The sequence below is a fragment of the Mixophyes fleayi genome, chromosome 6 (genome assembly GCF_038048845.1).
Source record: "Mixophyes fleayi isolate aMixFle1 chromosome 6, aMixFle1.hap1, whole genome shotgun sequence".
Classification (NCBI taxonomy): domain Eukaryota; kingdom Metazoa; phylum Chordata; class Amphibia; order Anura; family Limnodynastidae; genus Mixophyes; species Mixophyes fleayi.
The window spans coordinates 126,043,071-126,061,857 of NC_134407.1; the positions used below are offsets into that span (position 1 = coordinate 126,043,071).

At 42.2% G+C, this 18,787-nt stretch overlaps 1 protein-coding gene across 4 annotated transcripts; it reads left to right on the forward strand.

Moving 5' to 3' along the window:
* Nucleotides 1-258: 258 nt before the first annotated feature.
* Nucleotides 259-18,777, forward strand: ERCC1 (ERCC excision repair 1, endonuclease non-catalytic subunit). Of its 4 annotated transcripts, none has more exons than XM_075217299.1 (12): nucleotides 259-361; nucleotides 735-853; nucleotides 975-1,040; nucleotides 3,686-3,808; nucleotides 5,387-5,656; nucleotides 5,755-5,858; nucleotides 14,001-14,100; nucleotides 14,180-14,256; nucleotides 14,419-14,518; nucleotides 14,716-14,787; nucleotides 17,981-18,049; nucleotides 18,589-18,777. In XM_075217299.1, exons 4-12 carry the CDS (start codon nucleotides 3,722-3,724, stop codon nucleotides 18,640-18,642), a joined length of 933 nt encoding a protein of 310 aa, XP_075073400.1. In that variant the 5' UTR covers nucleotides 259-361; nucleotides 735-853; nucleotides 975-1,040; nucleotides 3,686-3,721; the 3' UTR covers nucleotides 18,643-18,777. The 4 variants fall into 4 exon arrangements, with proteins under 4 accessions (XP_075073400.1, XP_075073399.1, XP_075073402.1 ...); XM_075217298.1 differs by having other exon boundaries at nucleotides 284-439; XM_075217301.1 differs by having other exon boundaries at nucleotides 284-439; nucleotides 5,390-5,656.
* Nucleotides 18,778-18,787: the final 10 nt, after the last annotated feature.

Sequence of the window (18,787 nt, forward strand, 5' to 3'; positions counted from 1 at the left end):
TATCCGTGTCCATCAATTTAAAAATAAACAGTAATATCAAAAATAATAACCTTTCTGCATGCACACACAACCTTTATATACATCAGCAATTGAATCTAGTTGATAACATTTCCAAATTTATTGCACATCGCATCGTTTCTAATCTTATGAAACTGGGTATATGAGACGTTTCTACAACTCTCAAACCACAATTACAATATTTCACATAGCAAATGTCTTTCTAATGTACAAAACCGGCCACCATTGTCATACATATGACTACATTTCCCACAATGCATTGCGCCCATCGACTTCCCCATTTACCTGGAAGTGTTAGTTATCGACTGCTGGCAGGGATTTACTGGTAACATGAAACAGTGAGGTGATAAGTCTGCAAATATCAAATCAAAGCATTTGCCAGATGTTTGTGGCAACTAAATGCGTTAATTGAACTGTATAGGTAATGATGGTGCTATGCCATATTTTGGGCCTAAATCATACACAAGCTGTCTACTACTGACCTAGATTGTCTATGATATAGTATACTCAAGGGAAATGAGTAGATTGTCTATAATATTATAGTATACTCAAGGGAAATGAGTAGTAGGCCGATTTTGGCTGCCGTGGAACTACAAATCCCATCATTTCATGCTAGCTGCAAGTTTATTTATTATGCTAACACTGAACATGCAAGAAAGATGGACACAACAGATTTAGCATTGATATGTTTTCAACGTTGTCTAATGTTGTTGCAGAGCATATTACATGGGAAAGGAATTAGCATTGTAGTTCGTCAAGATTCCACAGAGTAACACTGCATTCCTGGGAGGCAGCTATTAACGTCATGTGCCCCATAAGTTTCATTTCATAAAAGGTATGATAAAAACATTGTATTACTGCATTCAAATAATGTTTACTAGTTAAGAAAAGCAACAAGACCTTTTGTGAACTACAGATCTGTATACACACTCAGGATACATGTTTATTCTTTTTAGCCATTGTTATGAATCTGACTGACTTGTGAAAGAGACCACAGAGAGCAAGATTTACAGACAATAAACGTGAGTTTCTCATAAACATACATCTTCTGATTTAATAGTATAAAAATATTGTATAACATGCTATTTTTTTTAAATATGTCTCCAGCATTTGTTACTGTTTTCAGTCTTATGCTATTGACAGTATACAATTAAAGGACCAATAAACCCAAAATATAAGTTAATTTATTTAAAATGGCTAGAAATGTGAATAAATAAAATTTCCACACTGTGACAGAACTTGACATATTTGACATTGTATTTACATTTGCTGTGCAGTTGAGTAATGGCTATAGTTATTATCTGCAAAATGTGGCTAGCTGTAGTGACAGTCAGTTAGATTATTAACAGGAAGTTTGCTGTGTGCAGGAGAATTTTCCCCTATGATCACAGCTTATTGTTTTTTTATATACTGCCAATCATATTATGCAGCGCTATACAGAGAATGTGTAGTAATTTACATCAATCCGTGCCCCATTTGAGCTTACAATCTAAATTTCCTAGAACACACATACTCGTGTTCATTAACTTACCAGTATGTTTTTAGACTTTGGGAGGAAACCAGGACACCCAGAGACAACCAACACAAACGCAGGGAGAACATACAAACTCCAAACAACTCGGCCCTGGTGGGAATTCAATCCATGACCCCAGCACTTTGAGGAAGCAGTACTAACCACTGTGCCACCATGCTGCCTGCACCCTTCATCTAAAATATGTTCAGTTATGATTAGCTTCTAAAACGTTTACATATATATTTGTGAACGTTATGAATAGTTCATTTATATAAGGTTACTTGTATCTTTAGGTATCATTGCTCTTACCTCTTCCCTCACCCAAACACACTCTCACGCAGCGTAATCTTGACGCCTTGGACCCTGTTGTCTTTTCCCCCTCCTTTGAAACTCTCCACTCCAGCTTAACCAACAGACCTGTGCCAACCTGGAGACATCCGTCTACAATGACACCCTCTCGTTTGCCCTTGACTCCGCTGTTCCAACCCCCAACCTTGGCGCTCTAAACTCATATTTTCCTAAAACTATGTTCACGTACTGCTGAACGGCACTGAAGTAAATTTCATTTCCTGGCAGATTTTCTTCATTTTAAGTTCATCCTCTCCTTCTACAGCTCTGCCCTTTCCCTAGCCAAACAATCCTCCTTCAAATTTCTCACAATGTCTCAGTCATCCAACCCTCATCGCCTCTTCAATTATTTATTTTTCCATTCCCCTCATCCCCTTCCACCCTCCATCAGTGCCACTAACGTCGTAATGTTCATCACCTCCAAAATTGAGGCCATTAGAAACTAAATCTCCTCCTCCCACTTCTTTCATACCCCCCAGTCTAACCCCCCCCCCCTTGCCCTCCAACTATCATCCTGTGTGCTCCTTTCAACGCAGCAAGTCCGTTCTCTACTTATGTCCTCTATCTGCCCCCTAGATCCCATTTCCTGACACCTCCTTAGATTCCTCTCGTCTACTGCCTGCTTTCGCCTCTTCAAATTATCCCTCTCCTCTGGTATCTTTTCCTCATCCTTTAAAAAACCTCATCTCCACCATTCTTCAAAAAAGAATCTTGCCCACACTGCCATGTTCAATAAGCGCCCCATCTCTCTCCTCCCTTTTGCTTTTAAATTGATCGAACGGCTTGTCTACAGTCGTCTCAATAGCTACCCCTCCTCTTTCCTCTCCAGTCTGGTTTTCGCCCCCTCAAATCTACAGAAACTGCCCTGACTAAAGACTAACAACCTTCTGTCTGCCAAATCTGAAGGCCACTACTCCCTTCACATCCTCTGGACCTAACTGCAGCCTTCAACACAATTGACCACCCTCTTCTGCTTGCACACCCTTCACGCCATTGGACTTTCTGCCACTGTCCACTCTTGGTTCACCTTCTCTCTCTCTAACCACTCTTTCTCTGTTTCTACGTCAGGCTCCTCCTCGCCATCTTCCCCACATCCCATAGGAGTCCCTCCGCTCATTCCTTGTCTGTCTGCTCTTTTTTTTGTACACCTCTTCACTGGATGAACTTATCAGTTCCTTCGGCCTGTAGTACCACCTCTATGTCGATGACACCCAAATCTACCTCTTTTCTCCTGACCTCACTTGCCCTCCTCACTAAGGTGTCCTCCTGGATGTCCGAACACTTACTTAAATTCAACATAGCCAAATCTGAAGTTAGTCTTCCCTCCCTCTAGAGACTCCTCACCTCCCATCCTCTCCATTACTAATGATAATGCCAACATCTCCTCTGTTCCCCAAGTCATTCTTGACTTCACCCTCTCTTTCACACCCCACATCCAATCCCTTACCCAATCCTGCCACTTTCATCTCCGCAGTATCGTCCGTATCCGAACCTTCCTCTCTATTGATGCCACCAAAACTCATCTGTTCTCTGATCATCTCCAGCCTAGATTACTGCAACCTCCTCCTTACTGGCCTCCCCCACTCCCGTCTCGCTCCTCTTCAGTCGATACTCAATGCTGCAGCCTAACTAATCTTCCTCTCTCGCCAGTCTACACATGTCTTCCCCTCCCAGCCATAGTATCCTCCTCAAACTGCTCTCCATCACTTACAAAGCCCTCTCTAACTTCACTGCTCCTTAAGTTTCCAATCTTCTCTCCATTCATACTCTGAAACTAATATAATTTTGTATTTTTTTCTCTTCTAGATGCTGGCAAGCTCCCATTAATCAATCAGTCACAAGATGGAGATTCAGAAAGAGGAACCTAAATCTGTAGCAGGGGAACACAAACGATTCATCATTCCTTCTCAGGAAACAGATGGGATCCTGGTGAGATGGCATTTTCAAAGTTTGTTAGATGTACTTTAAAATTCCCAAACACTTATACACAAACTTTTTTTAAGTACTTAAACTTGTGTAGGTTTTAAGTGCATTATTTGTGTTGTATACTACTTCTCATCTTGGAGTGGCTATTATACTGTTTATAACTTTTTATATCAGGATTTCTTTTGCACAGCCGTTTGGAGGACACTGCTGACCATGGTATAAAGGGCGCTGTGCTGCAAGTAAGGCCTGCTCCTTCCACTCTATGCCCCCTGAATGGAGGACAATAAGTTTTTTAACTGTGCTTATGGAGTAGGGCACTTTTAAGTTAATTCTCTTTTTATTTTATTTTCATTTTATTTCTGTTTTTACAACTAGTGGTGTTCATGAAAGTGAACATCACGGACTAGAGCTGGGAGGGTCACCGACGGCACTCCCATGCCACCCCCCTGCTCTCCAACTCTGGCTGCCCAGCAAAGGGTCACCCAGTTGCAGAAACAAAGTTACTGGGGACCCATAACCTACACCAGGGCAACGATGGACCGCATCGGGAGCCGTGGCATGCAGCCCCAGTCTCCCGCAGCTTGGTTGAGTTGGGGCTGCCGGAGGTTCCCACCTGGTACAGAGGACTCAGACAGCATGGGAGCCTGAGATTGCATAGGGTGTTAAAGCCTGGTAGGGGGCTACAGTGGTGACATCTCCCACTAGATTCTTGAATGGCCAGGCAGAACCTTGTACCTCGGGGAAAGTTGTTTTTTTGTACTGTTAATTTGTGACTGCTTTAGTGCTGTGTGTCACTATTATTATAAATGCATTCTTTATCCATCTTTATATCTGAGTACCTTTTTCCTCAATTGTATCACTTTTTACTCTCTCTATTGTATATTGAGTACTGACCCCTTCCCAGATTAAGTTACTGTACATTGAGTATATATAATATATATATATTTATATTAGCACTTGCTGACAGAAATTTTGTGCTAGTTATATACATATATGTGTATGTTTTCCTTATTATCCTTTATACAGTGCCAACATATTACTCAGTGCTATATAGAGAATGTTTAATCAGCTGCCCCAGTTTAGAGTCTAAATTCTCTACCACACAAACATTGGGGTCACATTCGTCCAAAGCCAAATAACCTACCAGTATGTTTTTGGACTGTGGGAGAAAGTCACAGCTCCCAGAGAAAATCCACACAACACGGGTAGAACATATAAACTTGACAGATATTGTACCACTGTGCCGTCTTTATAGCATCAACTAAAAGTCATTTGTTTTCTTTTAAATTAATGCTTAGTTTGTCAAAAGAAATACTATTCATATTGAATGTTTTTGCCAAATACGTTCTGTTGTCTTTCAGGTGCCATAGTCATTAGGTTTATTAAGGCACCTGCTGTAAGTCTGACTGACTGATACACAGTCCAAGCATGTGGGCAGATAGTGATGTTTCAAAAATACATCTTGGTTTTTTTTTATTATTTTTAAAGGATCAGCTAAATTTTCATCCTCACAGCATAAGTTATAAGTTCATAATTATTCTCCTTAAATATTTAAATATGATTTTTTTTTTCCTCCACCAGCAGGTACGTTCCCTGTTTCAAGCCACTGGAACAGCTCAGTCATCCTGTGTGAAATCAGCTGGTAGTTATGCTGATTATATTTTTCACAACGAGTCTACTAGTGCTGCACGGAAACCTCAGTGCGAGAGGGTAGATCTGGGCCCAGAACAGAAGCCTCAAAGCGAGATGGGGGATTCCAAGGAAGTGACAGGTTCCTCTACAGGACAGACAGACATCCCCACTGTAAAGACTGGAGGGGGGAAGAGCTGTATTGTGGTCAGCACCCGGCAGGTGATAGAGAATGGGAATTAAAGTGTATAAACGTCATTGCCTCTGTCTTATCTATGTGCAACTAAGGGCTTCTGTCTCATTGCCTCATTTTCTTATAGAGGGGGAACCCACTTCTTAAGCATGTCCGAAATATACCATGGGAGTTTGGAGACATTGTGCCAGATTATGTGTTGGGGGAGACATGCTGTGCCCTTTTCCTTAGGTGAGTGACATGCTGATTAGCTCTTCAGTTATAGTAGCATGTATAAAATGCTATGCTGGCCTATTATCCCTTTGAATCTTTTGAAACATTCGAAAGGGAATAAAATCTTATATTGAAAACTAAGTGTTTTTGCTGTTATTTTAATTTGTGTATTGTGACAACACAGTCTATTTAAAGTGGGCCTGTTAAGCTGGGTACACTCTACAGAAATTTCAACCAACTTTTTATGCCAAGCGATTTTACATGCGATTGATGGTCTGATCGCTCGGTCCATGGACTGCATACACACTAGCCTTGTTAAGGACGGTAAAGGGAAGAGCGGACGTCCCTTTAGCGACTTTTTACAGCCATGTTGTCATGAGCAATGACTGTAATTTCGTACTCACTGTTGTGGATCGCTCGGAAGTTTATACACACTACACAGCAGAAACGAGATTGGAATGAAAATATTAAACGGTACGACCAACCAAATGAAGCGACAATCGTCCATTTGGGCAGACTTTCGACCATCGTGTCACTGCACACACTGACCCGACTTTTGAACGAGCGGTCGTATGTCGGCTGTTTGAGCCGATTATTGGACGAAAACAGTGTAATGTGTACCCAGCTTAACCCACACGCACAATACTATTACTTATTACTATTTTTCCTTTTATTTAGGAGATTGGAATCTCATTTAGGAGATCCTTTTTTATTTATTTTTATTTTATTAAACTCCTTATGGAGGAAACAGCGTGAAAAAACATCCAAACACAATAAATATAAATACATAAGCTGCCTCCTTGCAAATTTTGTAAGTTTTAAAAGCAGGGAGGGAGAGGGACCAAAGGGTCCCTTCATTTTATGTGTCTTGTCTATTACTTTTTGGGGCAGTTTAAAACAATATAGGAGATTGTCTTGAGCCTATATTTATGTTTCAAGCATATATTAAGCATAATCACTACACAAATCTAATATATATAAAAAAGAGAGTGACTCATTTTTAAAGAATAAAAATATTTAATCCAATTTATGTGTAAAGATATTAGTTTGGAAATTGCATGTTTTTTAATATATTGATCAGAACAGTTGAGCCTGCTAATTGGCAGACCATTATGATTAGTAGGGATTCTGGAGGTGGAGGCTCTGATTTATTAATGCAAGCAAGGCAAAAAAAAAGGAATAAATTCGCTCCTGGACAAACCATGTTACAATGCAAGAGGTGCAAATTAGTTTATCATTTTGCATCTAAGGAAAATACTGGCTGTTTTTTCATGTAGCACAAACATACTTGATAGCTTTATTTTTACACTGAAATTTAAAGTCGATCTAGGCCATGCACTACCTCAACTATAAAGCTGTCCCCACATTTTAAATTTACCTCCCCCTCCAATGCAACATCTTTGCTTGCCTTAATAAATCAGGCCCTTAGTGGAGTTTGCCTATATATATATTTTATAAAGTCACACAATGTAACCAAACACGTCAGCTGCAGGCTACAACTTTGAGGGTTTGGGAGAAAACATTGTTCTTAGTTACCGTGACCAGAGCTGTGAGTAACAGGACATTGAGTCAAAATAATGAAACAAGGCATTCCTAAATTGTGAGCACTGAAATTGCTCTATAGAATTGGAAACAAACTATTGAGATTGGTACAATGAACACCATTTGGTAAGGTGAACACTCCATTCCCCTATTCATAGTCATGTACCATATGATCTAGAGACTTCAGTGATTATTACTGTCTTAAGTCTAGCACACTCAAAGCACAGCATGTACAAGCAGAATACCTCTTTACATCTATGTAAAACCTAGTTTCTGTTGAGTTGCTGATTTAAGGAACCCATAAGTATGCTGCTATTTCATCAGCAAGTTGGAACAGATTAGATTTGCTCATCAATTCCAGCAGCTGTTTTATCAGTATAGGTATACAGAAGTTTCTCTTCTAGAGGCATCTTTCCTATTTGAGATTATATTTAGACAAATGTTTATTTTTCAGTCATCCAATCTGGGGGACACTGCTATCTTGGGGTTGTATGAGGGCGCATGGAGTTGGCACTTAAATAGCTAACTAAACTGCTGCTGACTCCTCCCCTCTGCAACCCCTGCTGGCTTCAGTTTAATTTAAGTGCCCAAGGGGTTGGTCTTTTTTATAATTGAGCTGCAGTGCTTGGGCACAGTATTTAGATTGGTTTAGTTTCTTTTATGTTTTAGTTTTACTCTCAGGAGTAGTAGGTGTAGGGGCAGTTGCAGCACTGTTATCCGTTAAGTTAGTGGTCCATGTTACAAGTGGATGAAGACTACATGACGAAGGTCTCTCCTCTTCTGCCAACATAGACAGGCTGTCAGGCTTGTGCTTAGAGTGACAGTAGCCGCTCACTGCAGCGCGCTCACTAATGCTATCTCCGGGACCAGCGCTGCCAACAGGCAGAGAGCGCAGAATCAGGAGTATTGCTGGACATGTTGGGAGATACCAAGTTCCCCACTAAGGCGGAGGGGGAACTTGGATCTCTGGTCGCAGGACCAAGTCCATGGCAGTGCCAGACTAGGTCAGACTGCTGGAACAATGGGCGCATTCATTATTTACTCCAGACCCCAGGTGGATGACATGGAAGGTGTGCACCGCACTGCGGTCTGTTATTTTTTTGGGAGCCTTGATTGCTGAGGAAGAGGGATGGTCTCCCCCTGCTAAGTGGTATGATCTAGAGCGCAAAATCTCCCGCTGTAACCTCGAGACACCAAGTGTGTCGAAGGTTTTTCAAGTGGCTCTCTGAGGAGAAAGGAGTGGGGCTGTTACTGACTCCTTCTCCCTTTCTTTTCTGCTCTTCTTGGCATCCAGCTAAGTAGAATACTTTATCTGTTAATCTGTGAGAGGGACATAGCTACTGATATAACTGCCTCAGTGTACGTTTCCCATATCTAGATATATATTGATATAAGAGTGCTAGTCCGCTCAGCTTGTATTGTAGAGCTTACACTCACTTTGTTTCTTCCCTGGTTACATTTTCTATTGAGAAAAAAAAAAGAAAAAGTTATTTATTAAGAGTAGAGCTACTTATCTAGCTGGTAGGACGCGGTTTTGATGTAACAATCAGAGCAAAACCCCGTTCTTATTGTCTACCCACCCTGTGTGTATGTGTGAGGTACGTGCTGCAGTTTTGGTGTATTCCCCTCTCTGCTATTGTTATCATGTCAGATAAGGGAAAATCTGCACAGGTTAAGTTTTACTCCTGTTCAAAATGTTCTGCTAATCTTCCGGTGGGACAGACAGACCAGGAGGCGCTCTGTGCGCAGTGTGAGACGGGCCAGGGATGAGCAGGCACAAGGTTCCCCCTGTAGCCAGGGGGAACCAGTTTGGTCCTCTTCCTTGGGAAGGCGGTGGGACTGTTTAAATCGTTTCCTGGATTCCCTTGTGTTACTACCTCCCAGAGCCAGGCGAGCTACAATATCTCATGCTCTGTTTTCGGCCTCAGGCTCTGAAGGATCCTCTGAGGAAGAAGGGGAGCTCGTAGAGGATTCTGATTCGACTCGGTGGTGTGATTGGGAGGACAATTCCAGAAACCAAGGCGTTCAGGACCTGGTGGTAGCAGTGGCCCAGGTCTTGGACTTGGTGGAACCAGAGGAGCAGGATCTTTTATAAACAAAAAAAACCTGAAGATCGTGTGTTTTCCCTCCTCCTCAGAGCTATCAGAAATTGCGGAGTCTGCATGGAAAAACCGGACCGGAAATTTTACTTTCCTCGTAAGTTTCTGCATCATTATCTGTTACAGCAGCAGAATGTGTAGCTAGATTAGCCTATCATACCATGTTGCTGGTTCCCAGCTCAGCGGTCCTACAGCACCCCATGTATAGGAAAACTGAGAGTTTTCTTAAGAGCATTTTTGCTTTTCATTTAGGCCCATGTTCTCATCTGTGTTGGTGGCCAGGGCAATGGAAACCTGGCCGGCAATTGGCGGCAGGTTTACAGGATTCAGATCTTCTTCCTTTATTCCTCCTCCATTTGAAGGAGGCTTCAGACTATCTTTATGAAGCGGCCCAGAGCGCGGCTTCGGTCGCTTCCGCCATTTCCGCTACGGCTGTGGCAATTAGGAGGACTCTTTTGGCTTCGGCTCTTCGGATGCAGACGCGTAGTCCAAGAAGTCGCTGGAGGCCTTTCCATACTCTGGGTCGGTTTTATTTTGTCCAGAACTGGACACCATGATTTCTCAATCCACTGGAGGTAAGAGTAATTTCCTCCTAGTGAATGCTCCTAGGGCTAGGCCACCTAGGTTCAGTTCCTTTCGACAGTCCTTTCGGGGCTACCAGTCTAGCAGAGATCAGTCCTCAGTTAGAGATGGGCCGCTTTCATCCCGAGGTCAGTCTCACAGGGGTAGAGGCTCCTTCCCTAGGAGGCGTCTGGCCTCAAAGATCCCAGGCAAATCCTCAGCATGATGGGAATATCCCTCTCCTTGCAGCATAAGTAGGGGGGGGCCTTCTGCAACTCTTGAGGAACCAGTGGGCGGTTTCCTCACGAGCCAGCTGGATCTTGGGTATCATGTCCAGAGGATACGTGATCTTTTGGGTTCAGCTCCTCAACGTTTCTTTGCATCCCCTCTCCCTCGCAATTTACTGAAACAGGCCTTGATTTGGGCCATCCATTTACTTCTTTTTGCAGGAGTCATATACAAGGTTCCTCAGCTGCAGAAGTGCCGTGGTTTATACTCCAATTTGTTCCTGATCCCAAAACAGTATGGGTCATTCAGCAAATCTTAAATCTCAAGGGCCTGAACCAGCATTTGCGGGTGGACAAGTTCCAGATGGAATCAGTCTGTTCAGTTATCTACGGACTGGACATCAAGGACGTCTATCTCCACGTCCCCGTTTGGGACAGGCATCAGTCCCTTCTTCGCTTCACGGTAGGAAGCGGCCATTTCCAATTCAGGGCGCTTCCTTTTGTTCTCTCCACCGCGCCCTGTGTGTTCACAAAGATTATGGCGGTCATGACCGCCCGTCTGAGAGCCATGGGGATGAGCATAATTGTGTATCTGGACGATCTCCTTATCAAGGCCTCTATGAAACACATCTTGGAACAGCATCTGCTTTTGACCATTCGGGTCCTATAACAGCACAGATGGATAATAAATTATCTGAAGTCCCAGTTGATTCCCTCTCAAGGGATGGTCTTTTTGGGTCTCCACATGGACACCAGTCAGGAGAAGGTTTTTTTGCCAGACAAAGCTTGTGTGATCAGGACCTCGGTGCAGAGGCTTCTTCAGTTTCCTCACCTCTCCATATTGATGGGCATGAACCTCCTGGTCCAGATGGTCTCCTCTTTTGAGACCCTACCATACAGCTGGTTCCATTCGCGGGGCCTGTGGTCAAGCAGGGAGACTTCCCTTCCGATAATTGTCCTCAAACTAAAGGCGATCCTCCTGGCACTTCAGGGGTCGCAACTCCTTCTCAGAGGGAAGCTGACTCTGATTCAGTCGGACAATGCCACGGCAGTAGCATTCCTAAACCGCCAGGGCGGTACAAGAAGCACAGGTGCTATGGCAGTGGTGAACGAGATTTGGCCTTGGGCAGAGATGTTCGTTCCAGCGATATCTGTGGTGTTTGTTCCCGGGGTGAAAAGCTGGGAAGCGGATTATCTTGATAGACATGCAATCCTCCCAGGAGAATGGCCGTTATATCCCAGAATATTTCAGGATGTAGTCGAAAAAATGGGACCTCCCGGACATAGATCTGATGGCTTCATGTCACAATCATCGTGTTCCTTGGTTTTGCACAAGGTCCAGGGATCCTTTGGCAGCAGCGGTGGACTCAATGACCATGAATTTTCAGCAGGGATACCTGTTTCCTCCTATTCCCATGATGCAGCGAGTGCTTCGGCAGTTCGCTCTGGGGCGCCGTCCAGTAATTCTGGTGGTGCCCAACTGGCCCAGGAGGGTTTGGTACGCCAACATTCTAATGCTCGCGGAAGGACCGGGTTGGCCCCTTCCTCTCAGATCCAACCTTCTGGGTCAGGGACCGTTTCATCATCTAGACTTAGTTCGGCTAGCTTTAACGGCATGTCTTTTGAGGCCAGCATATGGCGGGCCAAGAGGTTCTCCTCCAGTGTAGGGCAGATCTTGATGAAAGTCAGAAAGCTGACCTCGGCACACATTTACCATAGAGTATGGCAAGCCTACGTCAAATGATGTGTGCATCGTTCTTGCTAGACGTCATCTTTTTGTTTTTCCCATTTATAAGTGTTCCTCCAGGACGGTTGGGATGTAGGACTCCGTCTTAATTCTCTGAAGGTTCAGGTCTCTGTGTTGTTAGTGTTTTTTCCATGCCGTCTGGCTATTTGTCCACAAGTACAGACGTACCTTCAGGGAGTGTTAAATGTTCAGCCTCATTATGTTCCACCTTTAGCGCCTTGGGCTCTCAATTTAGTCCTAGGGGTTCTTCAAAAATCACCTTCTGAGTCACTGGATTCGGCCTAGTTATGTTTTTTGACATGGAAGGTGGTGTTTTTGTTGACAACAGCGTCTGCACGCGGAGCTCGGGGCCTTACCCTGTAGGGCTCCCTACCTTTATATTTCATGAGGATAGGGAAATTCTGAAGACGGTGCCTTCCTTTCTACCAAAGGCTTCCACATAAATCAAGAGATAGTGGTTCCTGCATTTTGGGAGACTTTGTCTTCAGGGACTTCCTTATCTTCATTGTTGGATGTAGTATGGGCTTTACGTACTTATGTAAACAGGACCTCTGCTTGTCGCAAGATGGACTTTCTTTTTGTTTTGTATGACTCCCATAAGAATGACTGGCCAGCATCCAAGCAGACTATTGCCCGTTGGATTACATCTATAAATCAACAGACTTATGTGAGTTATAGTAGACAGTTGCTGGAGAGAATCACTGCTCATTCCACGCGTTTGGTGGGGGCATCTTGGGCTGTGTGTCACGGTGCTTCAGCAAATCAGCTGTGTAGAGCTGATACCTGGTCCTCGGTTCACACGTTTACCAGATTTTATCAGTTTAATGGTTTTGCTTCCTCGGATGCTACCTTTGGCCACAGTGTTTTGTGTGCAGGGGTTTCTGAGCGAACCCTTCCTTAGGGGCTACTTTAGAAGGTCCCCATTGTAGCAGTGTCCACCAGATTGGATGACTGAGATCTCTGGATCCATCTGGGGGACACTGCATTCCCTCCCTTTTTGCTCTTTGCTGGATGTTTGATTGTTTGGTTCCTACCTTGGGGCTTTTGTATTATACTGAAGCTAGCAAGGGTTGCAGAGGGAAAGAGTCAGGAGCAGTTTAGTTAGTTAACTATTTAAGTGCACTCATACAACCCCGTGATAGCAGTGTCCCCCAGATGGATTCAGAGAAAGAGATTTGACGTAAGTACCAAAATCCTCTTAATATTGTGCACAAATCGTACAGTGATAATTATGATTGTGTTTTAATGTCTTTAAGGTTACCATTTTGGAGCCAGTTTTTCTTTTTACATAGACTTTGCTATATCATGTTCTAAAGTATTGGGTTATTGACTTAATTTTAACTTGAGGATAGATTATCTGTATTTCTTTCGGTTTCTCACACGCAGTGGAGACATCCATCTTGTGTGAACCAGTAGGCATCCTACCAATGTACTGGGAACCTGAGACTCCACTGAGGCATGTCTTACTTGATATTCATAAGGGCTGTAATCTCATTAATATTATACCAGCCCACAAACTGTGTAAAGGTCACTGGTCTACTTTTCAAATAGTCATTAATCCTAAAAATTGATTCTGTAATATTGGAGCTTGAAAATTTGTTTTCAATCCTTCCAAGAAAACATAGCAATCAATCAGATCTAGCTATCATTTATCTAGTACATTCTAGAAATAGTGAGAATCTGATTTGGTTGCTATGGGCAACATCTCCAATTATCCTTTCTACGGAGGGTTGATACATTTGCCCTATTTATTTATGCCCTAATTATTTACACTAGACAAATAAAAAGTCAAATGTCTTACAAGAAGAAAAAAAAAAGGGTTCTCCATAATATAGTAAACATTACCATCCATTCACGTATCTAAATATGACTTAAAATAAAATGTTTACAAATCAACTAAGGCGTATAACTCAAAACTCCTTTATGGTTTGTAGTCTGCCATGTACAAGTTTTGTTGTTCAGTGACCCTGTTTTTCTCTTCTAGTTTGCGTTATCACAACCTGAACCCAGAATACATTCATACGCGCCTACGGACCCTGGGTCAGTCGTATGCCCTCCGTGTCCTTTTGGTGCAGGTGGATGTGGTAAGTTCAAGGACCAAGGAACAACTGTGAAAGAGACCTTTAGCTTGCTGTATTCCAATGTGTTTTCTTTTCCTTGCAGAAAGATCCACACTTTTCACTAAAGGAATTAGCAAAAATCTGTATCCTGTCAGACTGCACCCTGATATTGAGCTGGAGGTGGGAGAGTGTTTATGTGTAGGCTGTAAATATGTGATAATGTACACTGGGGGTGAAACTGTACAAAAACCGATTGGGGAATTCTGAAAAAGTCATGGAGATTTGGAGAAGTGCTAGGATGTGGTTAAATAACCTTGTTAACTCACATCCTATGTCTTACAGTCCGGATGAGGCTGCACGATACTTGGAGACATACAAATGCTATGAACAAAAGCCGGCAGATGCTCTCAAAGAGAGGACAGAAAGGGACTTTATGTCCAGGGTGAGGATGAGTGGATAATAGACAAGTGTGTTTGGTAGAAGGGAGCATTCAGCAATGAAATTCAGTATGTGAGGAAACTATCCATTGTACCAAACGGAACACAATGTTAGAGGGGAGATCATTTACTATAAATTATAATGTTTCAACATCCCTTATGATTCCTCTAAACTCCTATCACAGCCTTTGTTTTATTCCAGATTACAGACTGCCTCACAACTGTGAAGTCCGTGAACAAGACAGACAGTTGCACCCTGCTCACCACATTCGGGGTCAGTGTTCTCTGAATCTCACTGCAATACATCCTTCCATATGTGAATACTCACCCCATATTGTGCATGGGAAGCAGGTGTCATGATTGTGTTGTTGATAGCGATGTAAAATTTGGGGACACAAGTTTAGATGGTGAAGGAACATCCAAACCAAAATGGCAGATAAGTATTCTGTTATATGGGATGTGAAGGAAGGAGTTTGCTGGACTGACTCCTAGCAGTACTTTTGGCAGTAGGATAGAGCCTTGATATACTCAAACCGAAAGGTGAAGTGGAGATTATTCTATATGTATGATACTAAGGGCTAGATTTACTAAGCTGCGGGTTTGATAAAGTGGGGATGTTGCCTATAGCAACCAATCAGATTCTAGCTGTCATTTTGTAGAAGGTACTAAATAAATGAAAGCTAGAATCTGATTGGTTGCTATAGGCAACATCCCCACTTTTTCAAACCCGCAGCTTAGTAAATCTAGCCCTAAGAGTCTAATTTATATCTGATCGCATCTTGTGGTTAAAAAAAGAGCACAGAACTTGAGTGTAATGCTGCTCATATACAAGTACAGATCTCGAGATGAGTTTCTGGGTGCAAGTACGCTCTTTCTAAACGTTCCAATAGACGGAACAGAGTGCAGAATACGCACATGCCTATGTGCAATGTAAAGTCACAGAAAGTATTTTACAAAAAAATATTTTAGCAAATAAATCAACACCACATAATACTATAATCATTATAACAAATATGTGCTTTAAAAAAAATAAATAATAATTTGTAAACATATACATAAACAAGTTAACCCGTGCATGATACTCAAAGCATTCTAGTCAAATCAAGCTACTTTAGGTGTTAAAAAGGTTCTTGTCATGCCTAGCCCAGGCTTCCTCAGGGGAAGAGCTTTACTTCCCGACGCAAGCGCCCTTTTTTAACATGGTTTTGTCCACATGTCACCACCTCATCATTTTTCTCCATCACTTCATCTTCATCACCACATCCTTCATCAAGCTACTTAAGGTGTTAAAAACTCCCCACTGTCACCCCCGGCAACCACCAACCACTCCCAACTGTCACTTCTCCTTCAAGAAATATATAGGTCAGTGTATAACTTTGCCCAGCAGGTGGCGATGCAGCTTGGGGGTTTTTTTCCCCACACACGCCACTAGGTATTTATATAGTAGATGTTCCCAATGGGTACTATACATACACAATGCATTTTTATAGTCTCGCTTGCATACATGTTCTTTGCTATCCATTGGCACGCATAAGTTTAATTTTATATTGAAAGACTATGCCGTTACAGTCATCACTAATGGGAAACCCAGGACTTGAACTGGTTGCTTCGGCGTTGACATGCCTTTATTGTACATTGCCTTCACACCCCTGTTCTGCCCTTGGAGTCATAGTCATAAGTGTCGTTTGCATGACATGAACTGCATGCAATCATAGTTCAATGGCATAAGTCTCATTCTGGCACATTTCAAGCAATATACTGCATGCAAATTGACTTGTGTGCAGACATGAATTAGGCCCTAAATGTGCCATTGGAAAGGAATAAAATTAGGAGAGGATGGGCCTTAGAAAGCAACTGATTTCTCCTTCATCAGTTAACAATTAGACCAGCAGGGGACAACAAAGACCATGCATTCCTGTGTGGGTTGGTCTGTGTTCCCCTACAGCCTCGGAGAAAGGGATTTAACAGTAACTACTGCAGTGAGGGAAATCAAATGGTGGGATGTCCCAACGCCACCCTTAACAGGGGAGGAGGAATGAACAACCTTCCTACCAAAGTTGGCCTTTGCGGAATCAGTATTGCCAGCTTTGGAAAAGGTATGCAGAGACAACTGTGAAAACCTGATCCGCCATTGCCCAAAAAGGATCTGCTCGATTGCCACCCTGATCCAGCGGCAGATCGACAAAGAGGAACAAGGGGGTGAAGAACAATCCCTTGCTAAGCTCCATGGGACAGCTGAATGTAAACGATAATAAGATAAAAAAAAATGAAGCCAGTAGCCCTGGGTGTATCTGCAATGCAGAGAACTGGGGAAAAAAAGGAGCAGGGGGACAGGTTAGGGAGTATTTTTTTTTTTTTCTAATTCCCTGCTTAGGGGTGAGACAACCCAATGTAAGTGTCCCTCTACTCAGCTGAATAAGAGTAGACATCATATTTATGTCACTGTAGCTTGTACTGTTGATTTTCAAATGATAGCTAATGCTGTACAAAACATTTTATGGATTTATATTTCTGCAAGCCACACAATTCACACACACACACACACACACACACAGACACAGACATATTAAGGCCAATTAGTGTTGAGAAATTATCACCGTTTCCCATTATGGGCCTGATTCATTAAGGAACTTAAATTAAGAAGTTTCTTATTTAAGTCTCCTGGACAAAACCATTTTACAATGCAAGGGGTGAAAATTAGTTTTCTGTTTTGCACATAAGTTAAATACTGAATTTTTTTTTATGTAGCACACAAATACTTGATAGCTTATTTGTACACTGAAATTTAAAGTTGATATTTGTGTGCTACATGAAAAAAACAGTCAGTGTTTAACTTATGTGCAAAACAGAAAACTAATTTGCACCCCTTGTATTGTAACATGGTTTTGTCCAGGGACTTAAATAAGAAACTTCTTAATATAAGTTCCTTAATGAATTAGGCCCCATATTTGTATAAGTGTATGAAAGTCATTCAGTTTGTAGGGCAACCCCAACTGAAGCTATAACCAGGCAGGAAATTCAGACAGAATCCAGCTCCAGTTCATTGTTTTATTATTTGTATGTTTCTACTCCATTTTCTACATGTTGGACCTGAGTCATTAAGGAAAGTAAGGAAAAAAGGAGTACATTTTCTTCTAGAAAGCCATGTTAAAATGGAAGGGGTGCAAATTAGTTTATTATTTTGCACAGACGATAAATACTGGCTGCTTTTCATGTAGCACACAAATACTCTATAGCTTTATTTTTACACAGAAATGTAAAGTTGATCTAGGGCATGATCTACCCCAACTATAAATCTATCTCCACATTTTAAATACAACTCCCCCCCCCCCCCCCCTCCAATGTAATATGGCTTTGCCAAGGTGCAAAGTTGCTCATTTTTTGCTTTCCTTTCCTTACTGAATCAGGCCCATTAAGTACAACTTAAGAAGATACTGTCCTATTTTTGTTTTTATTTTTCCCTTCAGACTGTTGCTGACCTAGCAAATGCATCTCGAGAAGACTTATCTCTTTGCCCAGGACTTGGCCCACAGAAAGTAAGCTTCATGTGCTTACCTCTCTTGCCAGCTTTTGTTTACAGAATGTACCATCTTTCCAGAGCACACATTCACTGTCTCAATAGTAACCCACAAACGCACCCACCTTGTCTGAGCCAAAATTATATTTCCTATCTCCCAGAACAATTATGCTTGCTCAAATGGAATGATTTTGATCAGTCAGTTTAGCCATTTCTGTATGAACAAACCCAATATACGATCCATGGGTTGTGTTTGGACTGTGTAATCTGTTCCACCAATTGCATGGCTAAAAGGGCAAATATTCTGGTATTTTGGCGATCGAGTTGCACAACAGGATTATCCCAGTGTTTGACCAGCATTAAAATAGAATTAACATGAGTTCATACAGACCATTTCAGTTTTTGTGGAAGATGCAGACGACCAATCTAATATAACGGATCACAATCAGGCTATAGCAACAGTTTTAATATTATCCCTTTAAAACACCCAATTAGTAATTTTTCTGATTATATCCTGCATAGGAATTATACCCTAAATGTCTATTTCTGCTCTATTAGGCAAAGAGACTATTCGACACTCTACATGAACCATTCCTAAAAACGAAAAAGTAAGCAGTGAAACGGAACTGAATCAGCTCCGTGACAAATCGGAAGAAGAAAGCGCTTGGTCTGGCCACAGGAGTAACAGACCCAATAAACCTGACCATGCAGCATAACTCACACACATTAAATTGTCTTTACAACCTTTATATGCACA

Bases quoted from the DNA above. Each gene is read 5' to 3' on its own strand.
- ERCC1 (XM_075217299.1), top strand. From the start codon at position 3,722: ATGGAGATTCAGAAAGAGGAACCTAAATCTGTAGCAGGGGAACACAAA. The intron at 3,809-5,386 runs GTGAGATGGCAT...TTCCTCCACCAG, and splicing joins AGGAAACAGATGGGATCCTG to CAGGTACGTTCCCTGTTTCA. The intron at 14,257-14,418 runs GTGGGAGAGTGT...TATGTCTTACAG, and splicing joins ACCCTGATATTGAGCTGGAG to TCCGGATGAGGCTGCACGAT.